Genomic DNA, 12,909 nt, shown 5'->3' with positions numbered 1-12,909 from the left:
AGTAGTGCTGTCCATTTTCTCTCTTCTCAGGACATAGGTCTTCTCGTTATTTTGTTTCTTTCAAATCACGTCTTGCTTCAAGTGTATCTTTCGACTGCCCATACGTACCGAGGAATCCTAACATGTTCACGCAAAGATTCTTCGTCAAGTACATCACATCGATTGTGTTGCGTACCTCCAGGACTTCCCAATATGGGAGCTCCCATACTATGGACTTCTTTTTCCACATTGGGGCATGGCCGTTTTCAACATTCGAAACTTGTGGGCTTCTACGACCCTTTCTAAACACGACATGGACATCCTTCACCATCGAGAAAACACGCTTTCCGTTTCAGAACATAGGCTTAGCACGAGTTTATGGTTCCCCTTTAAAATGTTTTCCTTTTCTTCTCAAGGGGTAGTTGAGGGGAAGGAATCGACGATGACCCATGTACACAATCTTCTTACAATTTTTTAGATACAAGCTGTCAGATTCTTCTAAACAATGAGTGCATGCCTGGTATCCCTTATTCGACTGTCCAGATAGATTGCTAAGTGCAGGCCAATCGTTGATGGTAACGAAAAGCAATGCTCGTAGGTCAAAATTTTCTTGTTTGTACTCGTCCCAAACACGTACACCTTCCTCCTTCCACAGCAGCAAAAGTTCATCAACCAACGGTCTTAGGTACACATCAATATCATTGGCCGGTTGTTTTGGGCCTTGGATAAGCACCGGCATCATCATGTACTTCCGCTTCATGCATAGCCAAGAAGGAAGGTTGAACATACAGAGGGTCACAGGCCATGTACTGTGACTGCTGCCCCACTCGCCGAATGGATTCATTCCGTCCGTACTTAAACTGAACCTTATGTTCCTTGGGTCGTTATCAAAATCTGGGAATTCTCTATCCACATTTCTCCATTGGGACCCATCCGCAGGGAGTCTCAGCATCTGATCTTGCTTACGCTCTTCTTTGTGCCACCACATCAATTTAGCATTGGATTTATTTCTGAAAAAGCGCTTCAAACGTGGTATTACTGGGAAATACCACATCACCTTAGCGGTAACTTTTTTCTTGACGGGCTCCCCGTCGACCTCACTAGGATCATTTTGCCTGATCTTGTACCGTTTTACATCACAGACAGGACAGGCATCCAATTTCTCATATTCTTCGCCTCGATAGAGAATACAATCGTTAGGACATGCATGAATTTTCTGTACCTCCAATCCAAGAGGGCAAACAACCTTCTTTGCTTCATATGTTGTAGAGGGCAGTTCATTCCCCTCTGGAAGTATGTTCTTTACGATTCCAAGTAGCTCCTCAAATCCCTTATCGGTGACACCATTAGCTGCCTTCCACTGCAGCATTTCAAGTGTGGTACCCAACTTTTTAAGCCTCTGCTTGCAATCTGGATATAATAATTTTTTGTGATCCTCCAACATCTTCTCAAACTTCTTTGACTCCTTCAATGTTTCACAGTCTCTTTGTGAATCCACTAGAACTTGACCTAGTTCATCAGGTGGTTGGTCTTCTGAAGCATTTTCTCCAGTCTCGTCTATTTCTTCAACATCGTCCATGGGTTCATCTTCAAAGGCTCCCGCTTCATATAGATGAGCCCAGTCTGCAATATTATGATCATCATCTTCTTCACCATCTTGCATCACAACTCCAGGTTCACCGTGCTTGGTCCAAAGAGTATAGTTATCCATAAAACCCTTTTCATAAATGTGGGCGTGTAGAGTGCTTTTCTTAGAGTATTCCTTTTTATTTTGGCAAACGCGGCACGGACAACACATAAAATCTTTCGATGACTTGTGGGCCTCCGGCACATCGAGAAAAGACTTTAGACCATTAATCCACACCATGGTGCACCGGTCGCCATACATCCATTGTCGGTCCATCGATCTACAATTTTGAATTAAGTAACAACATTATTTTACTTGTATTCATATCATTTAATTTGGCACATAACATAATGAAATACAAAAGCCATTTCTGCGAATTTAACATTGAAATACAAAATTAATAGAAGTCCAATTTAATAGATACATTACACTACATGCTTAAATTACACAACATGATAAATAGAAGTCCAAATTAATATGCTTAAATTACACAACATGATAAATAGAAGTCCAAATTAATATATACATTACACTACATGCCAGCTACCTAATACAAACTACTCATCATGAGATCTTGACCCTGCGGTGATGACACTGACATTCGGGGCTAGTATTGACATCCACGACACAATGCGGTACAATAGGACCCGATGAAGGATTTCATTATTAGGACCAAGACCGTACTCCTTCATCGCGTCCTTATATATACCGCACCGCATTGTGGATATCGATTGTGGCTCCAAATAGCAGAGTTTTCACCGAAGAATCAAGATTAACGACATATTCTTGATCCGAAATATATATTTTTTAAATTTCTCGATGATTTTCATATGAGCCCCAATAAATATATCATTAGAGTGCCAAAATAATGCAACTAAATCCATAACAAATACCAAACTAATTAATCATGCCACTTGAAAAAAAATTGAAAAAAAAAACCTATAAATTATCCACATTGAAACTATCCAATACACCTTCTCCAAATTCAAGTAATGGCTTCTATGCATCTCAAATCCATTCATAAATCATAGAAAACATGCTCATTCTATATATTTCTAAATGTCACAAATATATCAAACTACAGAGCATGAAACAAATAATAAATACCATCAAACAAGAGAGGAAGAAGTTGCAAACCTTTAGTGCACTTGGATGAGTGAAATCTCCACAAACCTTGAGAAAATGGGGCAGCACCTCCTCTCTAACTCGTAATGGGAAGAAAGCCTGAGCTCGGTCAAATAGTTGGCTCGGGCTCAGGGAGGAAGAAGCCGAGCTGATTTATAGTGGGCGGATTAGTACCGGCTGGTGGCTCCAGCCGGTACTATAAGTCGCAATTTAGTACCGACTGCCACCAGCCGGTACTAAATTGGCTCGGCTCCATTTAGGACCGGCTGGTGGCTCCAGCCGGTACTAAGTGGCCGCCTAGCCGTTGCGCCCAGCTGTCGGTGGCGCACTTTAGTGCCGGCTGGTGGCTCCAGCCGGTACTAAATGGCTCCAGGGGGTACTGTTGCTTTGGCCCGGTACTAAATATGCACGTTAGTACCAGGCCAAAGTACGTCCGGTACTAACTTCCGCGGAACGAATGAGCAGTTTTTTGGCTGTGGTATATAATGGCCCAACACCTAATTGCAGAGATGGACAGGCAGAAAAGCCAAAAAACATTGTATCAGTTTTCATTGATTGCATTGCCATTTCCATCATTTCAGTTTGAACAGGCTTACTAACTCTTAAATTCTTACATCAGCTCAAGCTTCTGTACAATGTACAATATATCCAAGACGCCATGAAACCTCTCGGATTTTTTAGCGCCCTATGGGGATGGCTTCTGACCAGTTCTGATCTCTCGCACAGCAACAAGCATTACTGTCAACCGCTGAGAGAGCATCGCATGGTCCTACGCCATTCCTAACCCTCTGTGACATGGCGAAGCTCAGTCATCATGATTTGGTCTTGAAGGGTACGTAGTGCTTGAGCGACTCGGTGACACCCTCGATGGACGCGACCGCCGAGGCGAGCGACCCCAGAAAGCACAGGAAGCTGAGCGTCTGCAGCGCCAGCCACCTGGTGGTGTACTTCTGTATCCGCCGCTGCCGGATGTACATCTCCACCGGGTAGTACACGGTGAGCGGCCAGAAACCGATGGCGCCGAGGAAGCCCAGGATGTCGTTGAAGAAGGGCATCACGATGGCGAGCACGGTGCTCACCACCACGAACACCGTCCGCCAGGTCAGCCTGAGCATGTTGGCGTTGAACCGGCCGGCCACGAGGGGGTGCTCGCGAGTGACGAACTTGGAGTTCGGCCAGCGCGCGGCGGCCGCCGTCTCGACAGCGGCGAAGATGGGCTGGGAGAACACCTGGTAGGCGCCCACCAGGTGCACCACGATGCAGACGTTGGCGAAGTCGATCAGCCAGTAGGGCTCGTAGAAGCCGAACCCCGTCAAGATGTTGCCAGGTGCGGCGTTCCCGAACGCAGCGTAGCCGAGGCAGCCTGCGAGCATGTAGAACGCCGTGGTGGTCGACACGCCCAGCAGGGTGGCCTTCTTCATTGTCTTGTTCTCGGCCGGAGGGGACTTCACCGTGTCCTGAAGTTTCAGTTTATATTCAGAGTTAGTGACTGACTGATGTTCAGATTGCTAAACTTTGAGCATTTTCATGAAGTGCTCGTGCATACCTGGATCTCTATGAGAATCATGGAGTAGGAGTACGCGAAAGCAATGTTGCCAAGAGCTTGGAGTGCCATCCAGATCTTCTGGGCTGAATCAACGTCTACTCCAACCTCAGTGCCAGTCAGAGTAGTCTTACCAGTACGACCTGTGAGAACACATCAGGGCACGTAATGTAGCATCAGAAAATGAGCCTACATGACATTGCGTAATACCTTGTTGATCAAATTTATAGGCTTTATAGCTAGTTCACCAGAAATGGTCCGTGCCAACGAGAGGCCAACTGCAATGGACGAGTAAGAGAAGGACATGATGGCGGCAACGATGGATAGCCACGACAAGTCGCTGAAGTTTGGGAGCTGGGAGAAGAAGATCTGCACAATCCCAAAGACAACCATGTACATGGTGTCGTACTGGCTGCAGTCGGCCGCGTGGCCCTTCTTGTGAAAACAATTGGCCTTGTGCACAGCCCTGCTCGTCATCAATTCAACCAAAAGGGATCTCAGTCGATGGTGAGATTAAATCTCAATCAAAATCTATGAATGAGCCTATTGCAAAAATTGCTTACGCCGCGCTGATGGATGCTGTAATGGTGTACCCAACCGCGGTTCCAACCAAATTGACATACTGGAATATACCACAGGACCAGACTTGCCATCGACCTGTATCACATACACAACATACATCACCTTCCATCCATACCATATCCATGTGAAAATTCAGAAAATGATTCATTGGTCTACTTCAGGCGATCAAGAACATAAAGCAGTAACGTACCCAGATATGCAGCGACTGCATCCATGTAGGTGTAGTTCCTCTTCCCTGGGGCCTGATCACCACTCCGGTAGCAGTCGGCAAGGAGGCTGGAGGTATAGTACGTGATGAAGGCAAAGATCATCAGGGTCACCGGTCCAACAACCCAGCCAAGCTGTGCCGTCGACCAGGCGAGAGACAGCACGCCAGAGCCGATGACCGCCGTGATGATGTGCGCACTCGCTGTCCAGACCGTTCCTGAAATAAATCAAGAAATTGAATAAGCTGTGAGTTGCAGTAAACAATTCTAAATCTTTAAATGTTTTTTGCTCAGATACAATCAGTTCCTAAGCTAAAAATGACAAGAGACTTCAACCACATTGAAATGGAAAGCTGATTTTTGTTTCAAAGGGAAAAAAATGTAGTCTCCAATCCGAGCCCTAAACATAATCTTCCTCATGTATCATTATCACTTACTAATTAACAAGCAATAATTTGACCAGTTGCCTTAACCTTTACACATTAATTACCACATTCAGAGAAGACCCATGTCCCTGTCTCACATGGTAAGAGAGGCATATACAAGTCCAAATGAATCATTGAATCCCGGAGACATGTACGTCATCACTCTCACAGAAAGTCAACAATAAAAAGGCCTCTTGCACGCTCCTTTGTCAAAAAAACAAAAGGTCCCTTGATTTGCGCTACATAGAATTCCGATTGACCCGACTGCTGCTCGGGATTGCCGATAGAAATGCTACTCCTAGTAATTGACTAAAGTAGAGCAAAAAAATGGCATGCATTTTCCTTGCCCTTTCAAACATTAACGATTATATTACTAACACAAGACAAAGATTAGTGAGATGAAGTGCTCTCATATATCATCTGCATCCTCTTTAGTGAGAAGAAATGGAAGAAACCAAGGGGAAATATTTCTAGGTATTTATCCAAAAAAAAGAGGGAGCAATGGTGTTTATAGGTCTGTGTGCCAAAATGTCAGAGACAGCAGCCTACAGTCCATCTATGTTTGCATTGGTAAGCTCATCGCCGCTGATTCTTGCTTGTGATATCTCGTTGCAGACAGGCTGGATCGATCCTGTATTCTTTCAGTGTAGTACTGCTCCAACCTCCCACTCACCCATGCCATATTTTAGACTCCTATTTTGAAAATTTTAGACTCCTGGTCAGAGTAACTCTGCTGACCGTATTTCCCTCAATGTTTAATTTTCTGCGATACTATGCAGATATTCTGTCCAAATGTCTGTTTGGTTTTGCGTAAAGGACACAGATTCTGCTTGACAGAAAATCACTAGGAAGACCAGCCGAAGGGTCTGTTGATTGACGTAGGGCCCCTGGCATGGAAACGCAGGCTAATAACACTCCCCAGTCGAAGACAGAGATAGCATGAAAAAGCAAATGCAAAACATTGCGTGTCAAGAAGCACGGTGACTTTTTCCCAACACGTGCAGAAGGAGGAATCTATAAAGTGATAAAAGCTGAATCAGAAAGTTGCTGCTTTTCAAAAAAAAAAAGTTTGCATACGCGTAGCTAACGAAGCACGCAGTTGAAATGTATACCAGGCTGACTGGCGTCTGCTTTGTGTACTGTGCAGCCTAGTTGGCCTCTAAACCTAACACAATTCCAATAGGCACATTCGATAGGAAACATGGGGGAAAAAAACAAAACAAGCAACATTATTTCATAAAAAACGAGTGGTCCCTTTCACCAAATAAAACTCTCCAAACAATCAGATGATCAACATCTAATGGCATTGTTGAAAAAAATTAACATCTGATGGCCTCAAGGACCAGGATTCTCTAAGGGCGTGTTTAGTTGGTGAAAAGTTGTTGGTTTTGGTACTGTAGCATATTTCGTTGTTACTTGAAAAATAATGTCCAATCATGGACTAATTAGACTTAAAAGATTCATCTCGTGCTAATTAGTTAGACTGTGTAATTAGTTATTTTTTTCAACTGCCTTTAATGCTCCATACATGTGTTCGAACATTCGATGTGACGGATACTGTAGAAAATTTTTTGGAAACTAAACAGGGCCTAAGTTGGAGATGATCTTTTCTATTTTGTCCCACACTGATTAATGAAATATAATGAGACTTCCTTGTTGGAATTTTTGTTACAAATATAAACTTTCACATTCCAAAATGGTCTAGTGTCAAAATAATTACTCTGGGGATATCAATAGAAAATTGATCGGAGAGTGGATGCAGATGTGCACAGTAGCAGCGCCGCCAAAAACCATTGACCTACTAATCTATGATTGCTCCCGGATGTTATACAAAGCAATTACTGCTCCTAGATGCAAGTATACTAAGCTTTGTTTTAAGGCAACGTATGCTATGCAAATCATCTTCGTATACAAATTATGAAAACTCTAATCTGGACCACCGGATCAAGATCCAAGGGGCATGAGGAGGGAGGTAATTTTACACTTAGCCGTCCGCCCTTGGATCTTGATCCGGTGGTCCAGATTGGAGTTTCCATAGTTTACATACAAAGGTAATTTGCATATCATACGTTGCCTTGTTTTAATCCTCTGGGGGAGAAGTACTTTGTGCTGTGGACATGTCATGGTTCCCAACGTGTACATGTGACCGTTTTAATTCCAATGTTTAAGGATTTACCCCTTGTTTAGTTGCAAAGTTCAAAATTCCAAAAAAAAATTCCGGCACCTACATGGAGACTTAAATCTAGTCGAAATAAAAAACGCATTGCACAATTTACCTGTAAATCGCGAGACAAATCTAATGAACCTAATTAAGCTGTAATTAGACGCTAAATTACTACATTAATGCTACAGTAAATAACATCTAATGAAAGATTAATTAGGCTCATTAGATTCGTCTCGCGACTTACGGACGAGTTCTGTAATTCATTTTGTGATTATTCTATATTTAGTACTTCAAATATAGAAATATGTCTTTTCAAAAAATTTACACACACGAGGCAACTAAGCCCTTAGCCAGATGTTATCGAAACGAAATAGTAGTATCTGGTGCACAGGGTGAGTATAAAATTTGCTAGAAGCTGACGCAACGCCGGCCACTCCCCCCCCCCCCCCCCCCCCCCACTTGTGCGTCTGCGGCATTTGACCCGGGTCTGCGCTGGCCCAGCACGCGACCCATACGCTGGGCCACTGTGGCCAGTCCCCACACAGCCGCAAGCGCGTCGTCTTCTTCCTCCTCGAGCCGCGCAAAACAAGCACGACGCACCCACCAGCTAGCCAGCAGCATTCCGGTTGCGCCGTGCGCGTCAGGGGCGACGGATGGGTGACGCGCTGCGCTCCCATCGGGGTCACCTGAATTTCGAGGCATTCTTGCCAATATGACTAGTTGTGGATGATGATACACACTGTCCGTCCGTCCATGGTAATCAGCTCTAGATGAGGTTGGTGGCAAGAGCCAAGAGGTGCTTGCAAATCGAGGGGAAAAGGAGAGAAAAAAGAAAGCAAAAAAGAAAAAGAAAAAAGTGGGCCTTGACCGTACTTCCCCGGAAAGAGGAAGCAAATCCTCACCCGAACTCCATCGCGGGAACACGAACTGAATGAACTACCCCCGGCGGCCCGGCTACAACGGGCACTCGTGCTCTCTTTCCTCCTCCTTCTTCTTCTTCAACTACCTCGAGAAGTTTGGATGCCAAGCACCGCTAGCACCGGGCAGTTAGTTGTCCGTACGCCGGACCGCCCAAGATTTTTTTTTGTTCGCCCGATTGTTTTCCACCACAAGGCACAAGAGATGGGAGAAGAGGCCGCGGCGGCGGGGGTCGGGCTTACCCGTGCGCTTCTTCCTGCCGTCGTCGTCGAGCTCCTCGCCGCCGGCGCCGGCCCGCGGCGGCGGGTAGTAGTACGCCCCGCCGTCCCCGTCGCGCGCCGCCATCTCCAGGTCCCGCGTCTGCGTCATCTCCGCCGCCGCCGCCGAGGACCACCGGTGGGCAGGCACCGCGCGCGCGGTTGGAGGAGGGCGCCGGCCGGGGGAATTCGTGCCGGGATTTCGAGGAATCCCGTTGCGGTTAGGGCGGCCACGCCGAGGGGGAGAAGCCGCGCCGGATTTATATACACGCGTACGGTCCAGTGAGGCTTGAAAAGAAAAACGAATCGGATTTGGAAAAGAACCAATTTAAAATTTAAAAACCACGGTGGTCGGCTGGAGTATGGGGATTTTCCCAGCAGGCGTCAAACTACGGGTGCGAATGAAATGTGTGCACTGGCAGCCAAAGGGATCTCGCTTTGTTGAATCCGGGGTTTGGAGTGCGGGCCTTTATCCCGTCCGACTCGTTGACATTCTGTTGGCTGGTAGAAAAATATTGGATGGTTGCATTCGAATAGAGTGAATATTGTTGGATGGTTGCATTCGAACAAAGTGAAAATAAAATTTAACTGTCTAAATCTCCGCCGTGAAATTTAAACGGTAGAACTTTCTGCCTGCGTGGAACTTTTTGTCTTAAACAAGTTTCCTACGACGTAATAGTGGTTGAGCAAAATTTACTCAACAAGTTGTTTGGAAAGGTATGAAAGTAAATTTCGGAGAGGACTTTCTTGAAAAGAAAAGGAATATTCAAAGGCGGAGAACGGAATGCACCGGTTAGCATCCTATATTCCTACCTGATATGCATTCCAACTAGAAACTAGAAAATGTATTTTTAGAGTTTTTCTAAATTTCACTCTCTAAATTATTATTTGAAAAACTTTGTGTATAAAAATTGCTTTCTATATGCTTTTACTCTCCAACAACTTTTCTATATCTTGTGTGCACTCTAAAAAGTTGATTTTGTATCTATATTTGTCTAGCGAGAAATGTGGAATGGAGGATGACTATATTTGGATAGCCATTTAAAAAAATTATTGGAGGGTATTTTTTTCATCAAAATCTCTATATTTATTAATAAGGAAAGAAATAGAGAATCTCTTGAAGATGCTTGTTATAGTTTGGTAACCCTCATCGACCGGAGCGGAGGAGAGCCGGGCTCTGGTTTAGAAGATTCGTATAGACTAAGTTTTTATTTCGTTCAAATTCAATTTTAACTTTATATGGTCATTCTGCGGGGTGTTGACTTGTTTCGGTACCCAAGAATATATCTGTATGTACTAAAAGCCCAATTTTAAAAAACGTTTTAAAACTACGTTTAATCTTGATTAAACTCTAAACTTTGGCCTAGAGTTGTGTTTAATCACAGTGTCGTTTAATCACAAAAGACATTTAATCTATGTTTAATCACAAAAAACTCTAAATCATAGGCTAGCGTTCACCTAGCGTCTAGTGTTTTTTTAAAACCTTGACTAAAAGACGAGATCTGTACCCACACCTTTTGGTTGGATTATTCATCAGAGGTACGAGTCCTTTGTTGTTCAGTTTGTCGTACCTACAGTATTTTGAGGGAGAGCTCCCTACTGATTAAATACTAAAAAGCAAAAAGAGTATAAAACGAGTACAAAACCAAAAAAGATCAAGAGACGAAAAACAAAATGAAAAAAATAAGAAAGATTACAGTAGGGCTTCTAGCCATGCTGACATGACTTGTTTATAATGTGACTTAGCTCTTAGAATAACTAAGGCTGTGTTTAATTCGCAAAAAAGTTTGGGTTTTAATACTGTAGCATATTTTATTGTTATTTAATAATTAATATTCAATTATAAACTAATTAGACTTAAAAGATTCATCTTGTATAAAATAGTTAGATTGTATAATTAGTTATTTTTTTCAACTGCATTTAATGCTTCATGCATGTGTCCAAAGATTCAATGTGACAGATACTGTATAAATTTTTTTGAAACTAAATAGGGCTTAATACAAATTCCGGTATTCACTGTCAAGTCGCACAATCATTTCCACATGGCTAAACTTTAGTCCTTTCACATCAAACGAGAATCTTACTATTTAGAAGTATTAAATAAAGTCTAATAACAAAACCTTTTTACACAGGTGGGTGACAATTCGAGAGATGAATCTAAGCAGCCTAATTAATCTTTAATTTGCTATGTTGGTGCTACAATAAGCATCTACTAATCATAGATTAATTGTTCTTATTAAATTTATCTCGTGAATTAGTCCAGGGTTCTCCAATCAATTTTGCGGTTAGATTTTATTTAATATTTCTAATGGCAAGATTTTCATTTGAGACATGACTGAGTAAAAAATGTAGTCACGTGGAAACGGGTTCACTATGGGAGACGCCTTGTTTGCCGTGTGCCCAAAACACACGGTAAAGTTCGAAAAACTCACGGCAAAGATTTTGCTGTGTGCCAAATCTGACACTCGACAAATTTTTGGGCATGACCGGCCGGATGACGTGGCAAGGGTCTTTGCCGTGTGCTTCCCCGGCCTGGCACACGGCAAAGGCTGAATCTTTGCCTTGTGCAGTGACCTTGGCACACGGCAAAAGATGGTAACTTTACCGTGTGACATGGTCATTACACACGGCAAAAGGGCTCAGATTCTATTTTGTTTGGATTACGTATATGGTACCCCAAACAATACAAGCATTTTATATATATATCATAATTATCATCGCATGCAATTTCAAATAAGCATCGCAGGTATTTTATATTATCCAGAAATGCACAGATTCAAATAAACTCTAGTATCATTCATCGACAATCACAAGTAGTACATGCAAGTCCATACAATAGTCCATACAACTCACGGGGCCGACGGCGGCAGCGGTGGCGGTGGCGGATGCTGCGGCCACATCGGCAGGAGCGGCCATGTATACGTCTGCGACCAAGTTTGCTGCTGCTGCTGCTTAAGCCAAGCCACCCATTGAGGCGGTGGCCACACAACCTACTGAGGCTGCTGAGGCTGCTGCACCCGAGACGAGAAGTCAGAATTTACTGGCACATCATTAGAAGTCGCTACTGATTCTGCACATACGCGAATATATATATTGCATGTGTTACATAAGAATTAAGTTACGGACATTCAAACTTAGTCATTCTAACTGTATCCTAAGTTGCGATCATGTGTATTGTGAGAAATAAAACTACAAGCATTAGCCTAAGTTTTAAGTCATTATAGATGTATCATAAATCATTAGTTCTAAGTCATTCTAGATTAATGCTGAGTCACTAAGATGAATGAAACTCGATAGGAGTCAAAGCCACTTACGGTAGGAGGAGTATCTGCATGAGGAGCAAGTGGGGCCGGAGGGAATTGTGGAGACGAAAGACACATCGTCGAGCCCAAGCTTTGCATATATGTGAGAGCTTGATCCAATTTTTGCTACATCTCGTCCCGCTCGACCCACCACCTCTCCTCTCGTGTCTCCTGCCGTGCTTGAAAGCCTGCTTCCATCTGTGCCTACAGGATTTGATCCCAGGGTGAGAATTCAAAGCAAACATAGGTAAAAATCAGGGAATGACGGATGAAATAGAAATAACCTTGACCGCCTCAATCTGAGTCTGTGTAGTATCGGGCCATGGGTGTATGGCCAGGCTTGAGCTGGTACTCCTAACTCGAATTTGCGAGAGAGTGGGAGTAGTGGCCGTGTCGACTAAGCTGACGCCAAACCAGTACCGTTCATGCTTCTTGCCTCCTCCCGCCCTCATGACAACTTCTCCATCAATGGGCTCATTGATCGGATCAAACTCCGGCCCATAAACTTCTTATGCCATCGAGGTGTACCCACTGAGGCGGCTGTGGACGCTTGCGTTGCTGTACGCTTCGGGCTGATCCTGCGGGTTGAAGGTGACATCGGATGTCGCCTTCCCTTTGTGAGCCAAACAATATGCCTGGACTTGGGAGCAAGGCACACCATCATGTGCCGCCGACTGCGAAAAAAGGAAGATGATTAGAAATTATGCAGAATTGAGCGTTAAAATAAAGAAATTAATTCACATATATATCTAGCTGCGTACACCTTGAGGTTACAGTTACC

General features: G+C 43.8%; 1 protein-coding gene across 1 annotated transcript; it reads right to left on the bottom strand.

Annotated features, from left to right (window-relative positions):
* Window positions 1-3,253: 3,253 nt before the first annotated feature.
* LOC120704836 (amino acid permease 8-like) lies at window positions 3,254-9,125 on the bottom strand. The gene is made up of 6 exons (XM_039989366.1): window positions 8,812-9,125; window positions 5,047-5,280; window positions 4,838-4,931; window positions 4,523-4,740; window positions 4,278-4,417; window positions 3,254-4,188 (listed from the first exon to the last, which is right to left on the bottom strand). Exons 1-6 carry the CDS (start codon window positions 8,936-8,938, stop codon window positions 3,544-3,546), a joined length of 1,458 nt encoding a protein of 485 aa, XP_039845300.1. The 5' UTR covers window positions 8,939-9,125; the 3' UTR covers window positions 3,254-3,543.
* Window positions 9,126-12,909: the final 3,784 nt, after the last annotated feature.

Source organism: Panicum virgatum, chromosome 4K (genome assembly GCF_016808335.1).
Source record: "Panicum virgatum strain AP13 chromosome 4K, P.virgatum_v5, whole genome shotgun sequence".
NCBI classification, from domain to species: Eukaryota; Viridiplantae; Streptophyta; class Magnoliopsida; order Poales; family Poaceae; genus Panicum; species Panicum virgatum.
The sequence above is the reverse complement of the archived record's forward strand: the minus strand, read 5'-3'. Positions and strand labels throughout refer to the sequence as shown.